General features: G+C 47.2%; 1 protein-coding gene across 6 annotated transcripts in view; it reads right to left on the bottom strand.

Annotated features, from left to right (window-relative positions):
* Nucleotides 1-3,780: 3,780 nt before the first annotated feature.
* The window catches only part of Ppargc1b (PPARG coactivator 1 beta), a 117,896-nt gene continuing 108,130 nt past the window's right edge, over nt 3,781-13,546 (bottom strand). For 4 of the 6 annotated variants that reach the window (XM_063232355.1, XM_013141038.3, XM_063232356.1 and 1 more), the window contains exons 11-12: nt 11,910-12,064; nt 3,781-11,054 (exon numbers count right to left, since the gene is read on the bottom strand). In XM_063232355.1, the coding sequence (XP_063088425.1) occupies nt 10,954-11,054; nt 11,910-12,064 (256 nt within the window). In that variant the 3' untranslated portion in view covers nt 3,781-10,953. The remainder of the gene's footprint in view (nt 11,055-11,909; nt 12,065-13,546) is intronic. The other 2 variants (XM_063232357.1, XM_063232359.1) reach the window with 1 other exon arrangement.

Raw genomic sequence — 13,546 nt, 5'->3', positions numbered from 1 at the left:
TTTGCTTCCTCTGTATATGTATTATTTTTTTCTTAACATTTTTCAGGTGTTTTTTTTTTTTTTTTTTCCTTAGCTAAAGTATTGAAAAACAAATTCCAGACATAGCAGCACTCCTCCCTTCTCTTAAAGGAGCAGGTCATTTTATAACTTGACTACAGTATTATGTGCAGCCATTGGGCACCTCATACCCAACTGTGGGATACACTGGGATGACCAGCCCCTTCCCCAGGAAGAATGGGACCTCAATAGCCACAAGCGGTAGCAGATGGTCAGGCCCTCAAGGGTTCTCCCAACAGCAAGGACACTCTTTTCCAGGATGTTCTACAGCTAAGGCTGAGGGAAAGTCCACCCTGTCTTGGTGCAGCATGGGCACACCCTGCAATGTCATTCTAGCTCCAAGCCTCCTGTGTGGTCCGCCAAGGCCACTGCCAGGCTTGCGTCCTGTCCAGCTTCCCCCTCCCACTCTGGCTTCCTCGTCTTCCCTCCCCTCTCCTCTCCCTGCTCCTCTCTCCTTCCCTTCCTAAGCATCCTGGGGAACCCACCTGTGCTGCTAGCCCTCAGCCATCTTTCTCCCACTATCACAAAAAGACCTTTGAGGTCTGATTTGTTTAGATCTAGTTGCTGTGTTTGAATTTGGTTGTCATGTTTCTTATTTGTTTGTTTTGGGGGAAGATACACTTTGTATTCTTCCCTCTCCCATTGATTTTAAGGAAGGCAAATTTACGTAACAGTCTCCATTGCGCAACTTCTGTTTCAATTAACAGGCATTTGATTGGTTGTAAAAATGGGTAAAACTTTGTAAAAAATCAAATCTAAGTATGCTCTGGTGAATCTGCCACCTCCCAAATCTAGGAATCATGCCTTAGAAACTGATGCTGAAAATTGTAAAAACCAAAACACCCAAAACTAAAATGACAGTACCATGCTGCTGAAAAATTTGCAGGAGATCTGTTTTACCAGCTCAGATTCTAATTTTCTTTTCTATTGTTCCTTCTGCCTAGCTTTATTTTATGCATTTGTTTTGCAGTGCTGGAGATGGATCTCAGGGCCTCCAGCACAGGAGGCTCATACTCTGCTGGTACACCCTCAGTCCCCTCAGCGTTTCTGAAACATAAATCAAAAATGAAAATGGTTTCTATCTGGGATGCACCAGGGGTTTTCTGGCAGACATGTGTGCTGTGGAAAGGTCGCCGTAGTCCAGCTAGTAGCACATCCGTGACCTCCCAGTTACGGTACAGGTCTTAGGTGTCTTAACCCACAACTGCTCCCACTTCCCAGTGGCTCGCTGAAGAGACAGGGTCAGTTGTCCTGCATCCTAGATTTGCCTGATTATTTGTAAGTTTTATTATTTTTTATTTTATGGAAAAGAGGCGGAACAAAATCTCATAAGAAAATAATAGAATCAGAACAGTAGTATCAATAATAATAATCGCGTATTGTTATCTTTAAAGTAGTTGCTCAGGGTACAAGATAGCATAAAAACTTCTCCAATTGACATTAGCACAAATCTTCCTTTTTTAATGAACTAAGAGACCCCAGTAGTATATCTGACTGGCTTTTTTTTTCTTTGGCCCTTTTGCCTGCTGTCCTTTACCTTTTACCCATCCCAGTTCCTTTCCTTTTGAATAATTTCTTTCCATTTCATGATATCTACAGTACATTTTAGAACTTATTTATTCCTTCAGTTTCTCACTCCAGGAAGACAATACGATGTTTACACATGGCCGGTTTATCTCACTTGTGAGTAGGGTCTCAAGGTGTATCACTTTATTCTTCTTTATGGCTAGGTACTCCATTGTATAAAAACACCGTGTCCTTTTATCTATCCCTCCAAGTTGCCCACTTATTTTCATGATGGCGTACAACACCTGCCTACATCTCCTGTCCTCTTGTATAGGCTTTAGCTCTGGAACCCTGCTTCCTCCAAGACTGAAGGGTTTTCAGAAGCTAATAGATGGAAGCCGTTGATCTAACGAGGGGGAATCATGTGATTTCCCTGAACTATAAATCCTTGGAATCTTCTAACTTCCCTTTACTCAAGAGGAAATTGTAGGCCACTAAGGGGATGGACGCGGGCCAAGTCCATGCACAGTTGTCTGGCTTCCCTCCAGATGGTGTCCAACGTCCCAAAGATCACAACGTATGGGGCACAGATCCCGTGACTTTCACAGCAGGTGGGTCTGGGCTTTGGGTGCATGAGCTCTGCCCATAAATGCAGGTCATGTCCAAAGGAGGTTGGGTCCATCTTCGATTTTCTTTTTAACCTTCGCATTAGATTTTTAACCCCACTCTACCCGGCATTCTGAGAGCACTGACCTTTTAAGAGAGGCAGGTCCCAGAATACCTTACGCACAATGGCTAAATGGCAGGATAGAGAGGAAAAATAAATGTCACCAGAAATATATAAGCACACGTACTGCTGGTCTTGGGTCTGCCATAACATTTCTAAGTCTCTTAGACCACTTCCTGCTGCCTCTTTCTGTCACCTGAGGGTCAGAATCCTTGTCACACCTCTCACACAAGGTGCGGTTAGCATTGAATGACAGTGTGCACGATGCAAATCACACTGACAAAGCGCTCACACTGTCCTGGGTGCTGTGCATGGTTTAGTTTTGTTCCCACAACAACCCTGTAGGTTAGAAGTGTTACCAGCCCTATCACATGAGGAGCGGGCTCGGTGAGGCTAAGAAACCTGCCCACGGACAAGCAGCTAGTATGTGTTGGGAGTCAGGAATCAAAACCCAGCAACCTGACATGAGAAACCCTTCTGAGAATCAGCTTTTTTTTTTTTTTTTTTTTTTTAATATAAAAGACAGTGAGTCCTATTCTGCTGAGTTTACTTACCATCTACTTAGGTAAAGGGCAGCAGACACTGAGCAGTCAATCACACAGCTGCCTCCATAAGGACTCAAATCCATGCAAAGGAGCTCTGTCCTGAAGCAGAAATGGGAAAAACAATGATCCTCTCTGTTTCCACTGAAGAAATCCAAACAAATATCACAGATTCAGAAGACACAGCACCTCACCAATGAGAACAGTCCTTGTATATCACAAACAACAATTTGAAAATACTTTGCACATACCGTGAAATGCAATGCCATTACTGTTCTAGTAGGCGTATGTATATAATTCTTTTCACCCATGTTTCACCCTTCTGGGGGTTCACGGATGTCTTGCACATAGACTGCATTTAAAAATAAAGTTAAAGCACAAGAAAAAGCTTTGGGACTAAAATGCAGGCTGCATTCTCTTAAACTAAACAAAGAGAATAGCACATGGGGGCAAGGCTTTGAGTCTTGGGAGACCACTTCCTTCCACCTCTGGCTACCTGGGCAAAGTGCACGGTGAATGGTGCAGGTCTGCCCTCTAGGAGATCTGACTGGAAACATGTTTGATGACTGGGAATTGATGTGGTTTTTTTTTGTTTTTGTTTTTGTTTTTTTTTTGCATGAAACAATGTCAAAGCTCTCTTAGGAAACATTTACTTAGTGTGCTAGTGTGGAAAAGCTGACCTATTAGAACAAGGAAGTCTTTGTTCAGAAATATTCCGTGAGAGGAGCCTGGGTGTTATTATGAACCATGCAAAGTATCCTGGAGAAATGAAGATAAGCTAAGAGTAAACTCAGAATAAGCTAAAAATAAAATAGTTTGGGTGAAGAGGAGGCAGACTTGCCCTGGGGCTCCTTTAAGATGACGCTGGAACTGGACCCGTTCCTGTTTGGTGGTCAGCGTTCTCCTCAGTGAGCTCACAGGACCAATAAAGACACACTGGGGCAGGGCTGGGGTGATATTTTCTTTTTAATCTCATAGTGTATTTGTTAAGTTTATTTATAAGCAGATCACTTCACTATTTACAGTACATGAGCATAGAGATTCTACAGTTTTTGTGATGTAAACAATAACTCCACAGTGGGAGCTTGAGAAAGAAGCCAGTTTTGAAGTATTTACAGACGTTAAAATAGAACTTTATACTCACAGGATAATAATACATAGAGCAATTTGGTTAAATTATCTATGAAACTATAGATTCTGACAATGTACAAATACAAGAAAACATTTTCTCATTTAGAAGGTAAGACAGATAAATCACACCAGAAATAAAATAGGGACAATGACAACCACAATAATTAAAAGCAAAGAAGATTTCTTCCTTGCCTCTTACAGATAAAGTATTTATATAAATAAGGACACAACCCAACAAAATGGAAAAAATATATAAAAATCCTCTACCAATTAAAAAAAATAGCAAAACTAAAAACTCGATTCTCAATCATCAGCAGTGTCCTTTAAAAAATTAAAATTTAGCTTTCTATTATAAATAACAAAGCAGATGTGTCTCTCTGTGTAGGTGAAATTCTTGCACCTTTCTCAAGAAATGCATCAATGTAATTATACACACATACAGGCACAGACACACATATGCACATGCATACACACGTGCACATATGCACACATGCACACACGCACACATACACACACCACAAACACAACCTTACACTCATGCACCCCAGGCTGTAGTTACCTTTTTGAGCTTCCTAGTAAATAATGCCCCCTACAGTAGTACCGCTAGGGATGACAAAACCTGCAAGTTTAGCCATTCCCTGGTTTGACCCTGTCACACAGCCAGGGAAAGTCCTGGCTCCCTATTGCTCAGAATTCTCTAGGCTGCATGGTCACACCAAGAGAAAAGGATTTTGAGTCCAAGATTGGAAATGCTGGAAGGGACCATGGGATCACCTTGCCCAGTCATTAAGGCTAGCTACAGACATCATCTCTAAAGACCTGGGGCTGGGGGGAGGGAGCTTGTATTGGTTTCAACATCAGCAGCTGCCTCTGGGACCAGCAGATGCTCCAAGCCAATCTAAATGGCATGGGGAGATGAGAGGGTGGGTGTGAACTTCTGGAGCAGATTGCACTGAGCTGGACTTCTGGATGGTCATTTTCCCCCGAGACCATCAGGAAATCCAAGTGACCCACTGCCCTGTTCCACATACCACCCAGATCATGCCCCCCTTGAGATTTCCAACCTGCTTCAATCGGAATCAAAACATCCTTCAAGAAACAAAGTTGGGAATAGTTTATGACTTTTTATTCCTAACATGAAAACATTTGACAAAATTTTAAAACACAAACTACAAAAACAAAAACAAACAAGAAAAAAACAAAACAAAACAAAAACCTTGTTTGGCTATTTGGTGGACCACATCAAAGGCCATGGCCAGCAAGTCCCTGCGCCAATGCTCAGACCTGGCCTCTTCCCCTTCTCCTGAGGGTATAAGGCGGCCACCTCACAGAGGTTCACTTAACAAGGTCGGCAGCCAGGCTGCCAGTATTGCAGTTACAGTAAACCCCTCCCACACTGGACGCCTGGTCCACTGGTCTTTACCCGCAGGACAATTAGTGCATTTCACAGACAGTGCGAGAATTTTAGTGGCTGCTTCTGGGATCTTTTGACCCTAGTGTCTTACTGAGCTCCGAACACCCACACAGTTCACTCGTGCCATTATAATCCATTCCCAAAGTTAGTATTGGGCAGTGAGTGAGGTGGCAGGCAGAACGGATTTATTTGCCTTCCATCTAGGTAGCTGGTGGATACAGTCTTTGGCCACTAGGTGGCAACCGCATATTGATAAGGCAAAGTGCTGAGGTGGCAACTGACCCCTGCCCTTCCCAGGTCCCCTACGAGCAAGGCCAGCAAAGGGAAAATGGAGGCTTTTTAAGGCTTCCTTGGAGAATTCTTTGACAAATAATAATAATACAGCAAAATATGAACACCTTCTGAGGAACTGTTGCACAACCAGGAACTGACCACCTACAAAAGCCATAGTTTCCAAACCACCTGGCTTGGGCAGCTATATTTCTGTACCCCTTGTGGCTGTGCAAGGTGTTCTCATGAAGCAGAATTTCTGGAAACCTGTCCCCAGCAAACACAAAGCCTCACTTACTACTGCTATATACCATCAAAGTAACAAAAAACAAAAGCTGCCCTAAACATATGCAGTGTGATCGATGCCTCCTGTTGCCCCATATGCTTTACAATCATTGGAAAGAAATGTGTGAAAAGTGCCTAAGTGATGTTGCTTTGCAAAACAAGTGTATTGCTAGTATCGTCTGAGAGCAAGAGAGCAACAGCCAAGCGGGTCACAACATTTGCATTCAAAGCTGTCTGGTGGGGACAATGACAAGGCTAGTGTGAGATTGACATGGCCTCCGAGGCAAGCCTGGGGTTGGTTCTCACCATACCCACCAGGAACTATGGCTTAGATCGGTCCCAGGGAGCTGGTCTCCTTGTCTAAGGCCACTCAGCCAGGACTGTGAGGGACTGGACCTGCTGCTGGCTGGGACCCTTGCAGAGACCCATTCCCTGCACCAGAGCTGCGCACAGCTGAAGAAGGAACCGGCTTCGCAGGGGAGAGAAGGGCTCGTCTCACTGGGAGTGCTCGTGCCATTTAAGAGTCTCATTTGTTAGATTAGGAAAAGGAGGCCTAAGGTCACACAGCAAGTAAGAACCCTTCAGGCTTCTCACTCTTAGATGGTTTATAGTTAAATGGGTTGTTCCACACCTATTTCAGTTGGCAGGACTGCTCTCCAGCTTTTGACAAAAGTAGGCACCAAGATCTATCATTCCCTGTGTCCAGGGCTTCACTGGCAAAGAAGCCAGAGAAGGGCTGGCCTTGGAGCTGGCTCTCCTGTGGCTGCTGCGGCTTGGAAGGTCTTTCTGCCCTCTTCTCCCTCACACCAGACCCCTTCCTGCCACCCTGCTCCAGCCTCTGGGACAGCATCTCACACAGCCAGAGGAGACCCAGGTTTGCCAGTGGGGAGGCACGGAGCCAGGATGGAGCACTGGCACTTACTCAGTGCTTCTACTGTTTAATGCAAAGTCAGCCTCTGCCTGCTTCCTGGGACCTTGCAGCTGGCGCCAGAGGCTTCTCTCGTCCCACAGCTGTACCAGGCAATGGCACTGCAGTGCATGTGGCTTCCACTGCCCAGGCTCTCTGCCATTTAGCCTGTACCTCCCAACTCTGCACGCAGAGTGCAAACACTCCAGGGACTTTGGGACCAACTATCACATAGTGCACATAGGTTCCAGTGGATTTCCTTCTTCTCCACTGGGAAGGGATGAGAGGGTCCCTCTTCTTTGGCCAGTGAAACCATTATGTTCACTTTGCTAATATGCATCCATTTTTTAACCTTAGTCATATCTGACAGTGGGATATGGTGTTCCTCTGAATACCACAGTGCTAAATCTCAAATGCTAAAAAATAAAAATAATAATAAAAATAAATAAAGACTGTAATTTTAACATCAGTGAGTCACATCAACATCTCTAGGGTTGATGTTGCTTCACAGTTGAGATGACCCCATCTCAGGCTGCAGGCTCAGCTGCCTTCAGGTACACTCAAGGCCTCGCCCACGGACCAGCCTTCTGCACACAGAAGAGCAGGGCTGCCAATGCCTTCCTCATCCCTCTGCTCACCACCGACACAGGGGCTGGGCAGGCTCATTGCACACATCCAGGAAAAATCACTTTCAAAAAATCGGTAAGTAAGGTTTTGGACATCAAAGACACCTGACTCTGTCTTTTCCCATGTCAGGACTTGCTGCTCACAGCAGGCCCCTTCTCCTCTGTCTGCCCCTGGAATCCTGTGCTTTCCTAAGTGCTCCACACGATGCGCTGAGACCCTTCCCCATACTTCCCTACTCAAAGCAGTTTCCTGGTGGGGATGGGGAAGGCATCGGGGCAAGGGAGTCGGGAATCGTAGCTGCACTCCATCCACTCAGATTCTTTACCTATTTGATGCATTTTCCTTCAGTAACCAGAGCCCCCAAGAGTGAGGATTCTGACTCAGCCTGTACCGACTGAGGAAGGAGATGGAAGAATTCCACTTAGCGGTTAGATCGGACATTTCAGGAAAACACCAGCACGGCACAGAGATGGACAGCACAGCCTGCCCTGCACAGGTGGCTGTCAACACGGTCTACAGAAGCGGTATGGCAATCACATGTAAACATCATTGATAGCAAATACTAGACAGAACTATGATGAGATGGTTGCCAATGGCAGCTGCTCCCTCTGGGTTACTCCTTAGTTTGGTGGGAAAGGGACCAACGTGGACTCATCCTGGAGAGACCCTGGAGTCTCCTTGGTAGATAATACACAGCACCGAATGAGTCTTTCGGATAGAAGTTGTCTGCAGGGTTGGTCAGCTTTAGAACTGGTAGCCTTTTTCATATGGGATGACAAGCAGAGACTGCTGGATGCCCCTGGCAGGAAATCTTCCCTCATCTGTGCCTCAGCCCTGCCCTTGGCACTCAGGCCCTGATGGCACACCCAGATGCCTGTCGTGCTCAAGGGAAAGTGTCTGAGTGATGCCCAGTGCTCACGACTGAACCGTGCAAGAAGGCCGCTTCCAGTGACCCTGAAGGTGGGGAGGGAGTCCCTTCCCCTAGAAGTCTACCTTCCTTTATCCTAAGGAACCATTAGCCCAAGGCAGAACCCTTGGCCTAGCGTGACCGAGGAAGAAGCAAATCGAAGACATCATCTGACAACTTCCGGCACTCAGGCGCAGGAGCCAAGGGCCTGAGCAAAGCTCTGCAGGAAGCTCTCGGTGAAGTCAGGACTCACCCAGCTCTCCACATTCTGAATCCAGGGTCTTTCCCACCTATGGGGTAAAATGTTTCCTTCTCAATGCAAATCAGGTTCCAGTGGAGGAATCAGAAGGATTTTACTTTTATTTCCTTCATTTGTGATGTGCCTACCATGTGCTAGGCAGTGAACAGCTTATAAAGAAATCTAGAGTGATTGGGTCTGTGCTATGCAAAGTCCCTTTTTTGGTCCATCCTTATAAGCCCTGCTTTTTTCCGAAATACTGCCTCTCGCCTCCATCCCACTCTCCTCAAGCAAAGATGTATGTCACAGTGGTACTGGCAGTCTTGTGCCAAGGAATGGTTTTAGGGACACTTCTTTCATTGATCAGGACATGACAGACAGGGATGAGCTAGCATGAAATCCAGCCAGCACACAGTTCTGTATGATTGATGGAGAGCTTCCAAAGATCAGACGAGATGTCAAATAAACTCTAATCAATTAGTCATGACCGCCTAGAGCACTGTGTTGAGGATTTAGGCTCAAGGAATAACCTTGCTGTGGCTGGTTAGTTAGGTCTGCACTGTACAATGAGCAGACGTAGTGGCACATGCCTGGCATGTTCGCTGTCCTTAACAGAAGCTAGGACAGTCGAAACCTGCCCAATTCTCCCTCTCGCTCCATCTCACAGAAAACTGACTTGATACTCAGCAGCTCAAGCTCCTGTTTCTGCTACAGCCTGTCTTCTGCAGCCTTTTCCACTGGCAGGGAGGGCTCTCATCCACCAGGACAATATTGTGGGCACGGATAAGCCACTGTCATAGGACCGGGCCTTCCAGCAGCAACAGGGAACTTAGCTTGTTCAGTGAGTCACTTTCGAACTTTTTAAAGTGGTAGGGACTTTCCCCCGCCTAAATACAGAAATGTCTGAAGGAACTCTGACGTTTGAAAAATATCACGATAAGCCACTCTGTGTGAAGCAGGAGCACTATGGTCACACCTGCCTGGCTACACTCTTGCTCAGTCGGGGCAAGGACATCACAAGGTTGGAAGTGAAGCCCAATCCAAACACTGTGTAAGTTTGAAGGGAGCTCGGATATTGCTTTATTTGTCCCCCGCCCCACCTCCTGCTCCTGATCCCCCTGCCCTGGCCATCAAAACGACATCACAGATGATACGGGACAGCTGGGCCCCCAGAGGATGACTGCTCTTAAACCCACAGCCCACGTGTACCACTGCAGTCACATCTCAAAGCTCTGACAGGGTGTCGACTCAGGTCAGCGCTGATGGCACACCCAGGCACACGGTGGGGCTGGGACCTGCCTCACACTGATGAGTCAACTGTTGGCTTAGCCCCCAGCTGAGTCCCCTGGCTTCTAGTCTGGTGCCCAATATAGCCTACTCACCTCTACCAGTCCCCAAGCATGGCATTGTCACCCCAGCTATGGTAAGAGTTGGGGACCAGAATCAAAGGCCTGGGCTGGGTCACTGCTCTGCCTTCTCACTGGCCATGGGATTTGGGTAAGTCATTTTACCCAGCAGGGTACCCCTGCTTCCCACGGAAAATGGAAATAACATAGCTTGGCCTGGCTTCAAAACAGAATCTGATAATAAACAGGCATGTTCTTCAGAGTGAGCTGGGCACAAGATGGGGGTTTACACTGAAATTTGACCCAAACTTGCTCCAAATAAATCATGGCAGGACTTGGCAGAAGAGGCCCAGAAGCATCTCTCCACTGCCCCCAGGCATTGTGGCTGTGGGGTCCACTTTCCTGGGGACCAATCTCCCAGCCCCCAGCACCTCCAGGGCAATCTGTCAGGGGAGCAGCGCAGCTGAATGGCAAATACCTCATGACTGTGCATAGTTCAAAATCAAGGAAGCGATACGATAATCCCAGGCACAGCACATCTGAGCCATAGATACATTATTTTAAGGATATACTTTTTTTTCTTCAATTAAAAATGAGTTTATAATCCTGATTCTATTCACAAGTGACAATTTCATCATCACACGCTACAGACAGGGGATGTTACGGGGACAGGCTGCAAGTCTACAAGAGGACGTCAGTCGGGCAGGAGGGCAGAGGGTGAGTGACTCAGCACTTTGAGGCGCACCCAGGACAACCCTTTGGAAGCGAGGACACTAAGGTGGCAGTGGAACGTCAACATCATGGAAACTCACGGACAGAAGCAGCTTTGTGCAATGTAAACATCGATTTGTTCTTTTAAAAGGACAGTAGTCTCAAGTCTCTCTCACGCACGCTTGCTCGCTCTCTCTCCCATATACTTCTTTCTTTGAAAACGTAAACATATTGGAAGGGCCTTGTCTGAGGTATTGAGGTATTCCTCGGAGGTTAAGGCTGTGATCAGTGTAGGCTCTGGAGGGCCTCTTTCAGCAGGCTGTCAAAATCCATGGCTTCATACTTGCTTTTGCTGGACGCAGGAAGGGCTTCCTCCGGACTGCCATCTGGAGGATCAGCGGAAGGAGGAGGAGTGAACATCTTATAAAGGCCAGATGACAAGCAAATCTGCAACCAAGGTGGGCCCCATGGAGCGCATGTGGCCCAGGAGTCAGAGAGCTACCGACTGCCATGCTCCTGTGACATCTGTACCATGCTGTCAATGTGCTAGGGACTCAGTTTTACAGAGCAAAGGGGGCCCGGACAAAAATATTCTAGGGCTCATTTCCAGCTCTAACATCCTAGCATTCTGCTCTCCCGAAAAATGGCCCACCCATGAATAACCTGTTGCTCAGTCCCATAAAGGAAAGCGAACGAAACTGGGATCACTTTCATGTACACATAGGAAAGCTGGGTCCCGTGAGCAGGCACATACCAGGTAAAGTGCTCTTGGCCAGGACTCCACCTTGTCCCTGATACTTGGCCCTGTACTGCGAAGGTTCCCTTGCGCTCTCCAGTATGCTATACTTGTTTGTCCTTCTTTACCAACTTTTCCCCACATGGTAGTGGCATGATGACAGTGTTGCTACACTGTATCCATTAAAGCACAAAGCCGCTGCCTCATCACAGTCGCCATGGAATACCCCTTCTTTGGCCAGGGTAGAAACTGGCCAAGGAGGGCATGGTTTCCAGAGGTCATGGAGGCTTGACTTTGTTTTGGTGCCAGTTACAGGACAGGACAAGATGGACCAGAGGCCAGAACAAAAACAGGATGGAAGCCTGCAGGCAGACGAGTAACAGCGTTATACCCGTCAGCCGGCACACTGGGACCTGGGCAGGGAGCCATACCCAGGAGGGAGTTTATGTCATCAGAGGATGCTGCTGCCCCTCAGGCCCCGGCTGGGCCTCGCTCAGGAGCTTACCGTAGTCAGTGTGTCGGGGCCAGCGGAAATGCCGGGGCCCGCCCGAGCTCAGCTGGAAGGAGGGCTCGCTGCGCTTCCTCAGGGCAGCGCCATTCTGCAGGGACAGGGCTGCATGCTCAGAACACCGGTAGGTGATGAAGCCATGCTTCTCGCCTCTGCGGGGGACAACCGGGTAGCATGTTTGTGGGCCAGCCTGGTGCACACTGTCAGACCACCCATTACTAGAAAAGGAGCGGAAAGCCACAGTGACTCGGTACCCATGTTACATGGCCCTGCAGTTAGAGCAGGCACCATTGGCTAGGCCCATACCCACACTGGGTGAGTCAGAGAAGCTCATTGGTGGGCTGTTTGCCAGGTACTGGATACACTGTCTCACACAGCAAACAGTGATAGCTGACCTGGTGACATGGGCACTGCTCTCTCTATCTTACCCTAAAGAAACCCTAAAAATTCCTGTAGAATTCAGGAATCTGTCCAAAGGCAAGTGGCAGAGCAGGGATTTGAACATGGGTCTCCTGCATGTTAAAGTGAAAGCTCTTCGCTCTGCCTTCTGTGTCCCTATTATGTCCATTTCCTTGCTTTTGCCAGGGTTATTCCCCTGCTCTTCCAAGCCAGGGCTACCACTTCTTTGGCGGCTAACAAGGCCTTCTGCTCCCCTCCTGTGGCTGGTGTTGTGTACACATCTCGCCTGCATGGAAGACACCTAGGCTGTCTGCCCCCTCAGCATCCAATAAGCACTGTGTAACCCACCAGGCTCAGGAAGTCAGGGAAAGCTTGTCAACCCCAAAGATAAACCCCAATGGCCCGCCCCAGATCTTTCTGGAATGTGAGGAGCTGGGCAGCTGCTTCCAGTAGGAAAGAGGTGAGTTTAGAGCAGGGGCATCCACTGTGCGACCAGGAGGAAAGCCAGATGCCCAGGAGGTACCAGGCAAGGGGGATCCGGAGTCAGTTCTACCTTGACATTTCAGTTCCACAAAGAAGATGGAGTCGGAGTGGTGACCCATCTGCTTTGGAAGCGTTTTAAGGGCAGAGACAAAGTGGTCATTCCCTACTGCTCAGAACAGGCTTAATGACATAGCTACCTAGCACACATTCAGGTGAATCAAGTTTCCTGATACCTCTCTGAGCCAGGGAAAAAGAGGAGAACTTCTGCCCCTTTAAATGTCTGAAGACGGTAATATGTCCAAGACCCTTTCTAAAAGACCACGAATGCTTTTTAAATCGTAACACATTGTTCTTCCTCTTTGGAGATTCATTTGCTTTCTCTGTTTTTCCATGTTACCTTCATCTAATAACCTGAAAACTGTACAAAACTTTAAAAAGCTCTATTTCTATAGTAACTCTCTTAAAATGTTTTTTTGGACAAAACCAAAAATTTACCAACTGGGCACAGTGGGCTTACATACGTATAACCCGTGTATTCCAGGAGGCTGAGGCAGGAGGAGTGCAAATCTCAGCCCTGTCCAGGAAACTTAGTGATTCAGCAAGGCTTTGTCTCAAGGTAAAAATAAAATAAAAAGTAAAAAGGGTTGGAGATCTAGCTCTGCGTGAAGGTTTCCAGTTCGATTCCCAGTACCATGAAAGAAGGAAGGAAGCAAGCTAGGAAGGAAGGAAAGAAAACAGGAAAGCGAGAAGAG

The sequence above is a fragment of the Cavia porcellus genome, unplaced genomic scaffold, assembly GCF_034190915.1.
Source record: "Cavia porcellus strain 051 isolate PalLab524CR breed Dunkin Hartley unplaced genomic scaffold, mCavPor4.1 scaffold_21, whole genome shotgun sequence".
NCBI classification, from domain to species: Eukaryota; Metazoa; Chordata; class Mammalia; order Rodentia; family Caviidae; genus Cavia; species Cavia porcellus.
The sequence above is the reverse complement of the archived record's forward strand: the minus strand, read 5'-3'. Positions and strand labels throughout refer to the sequence as shown.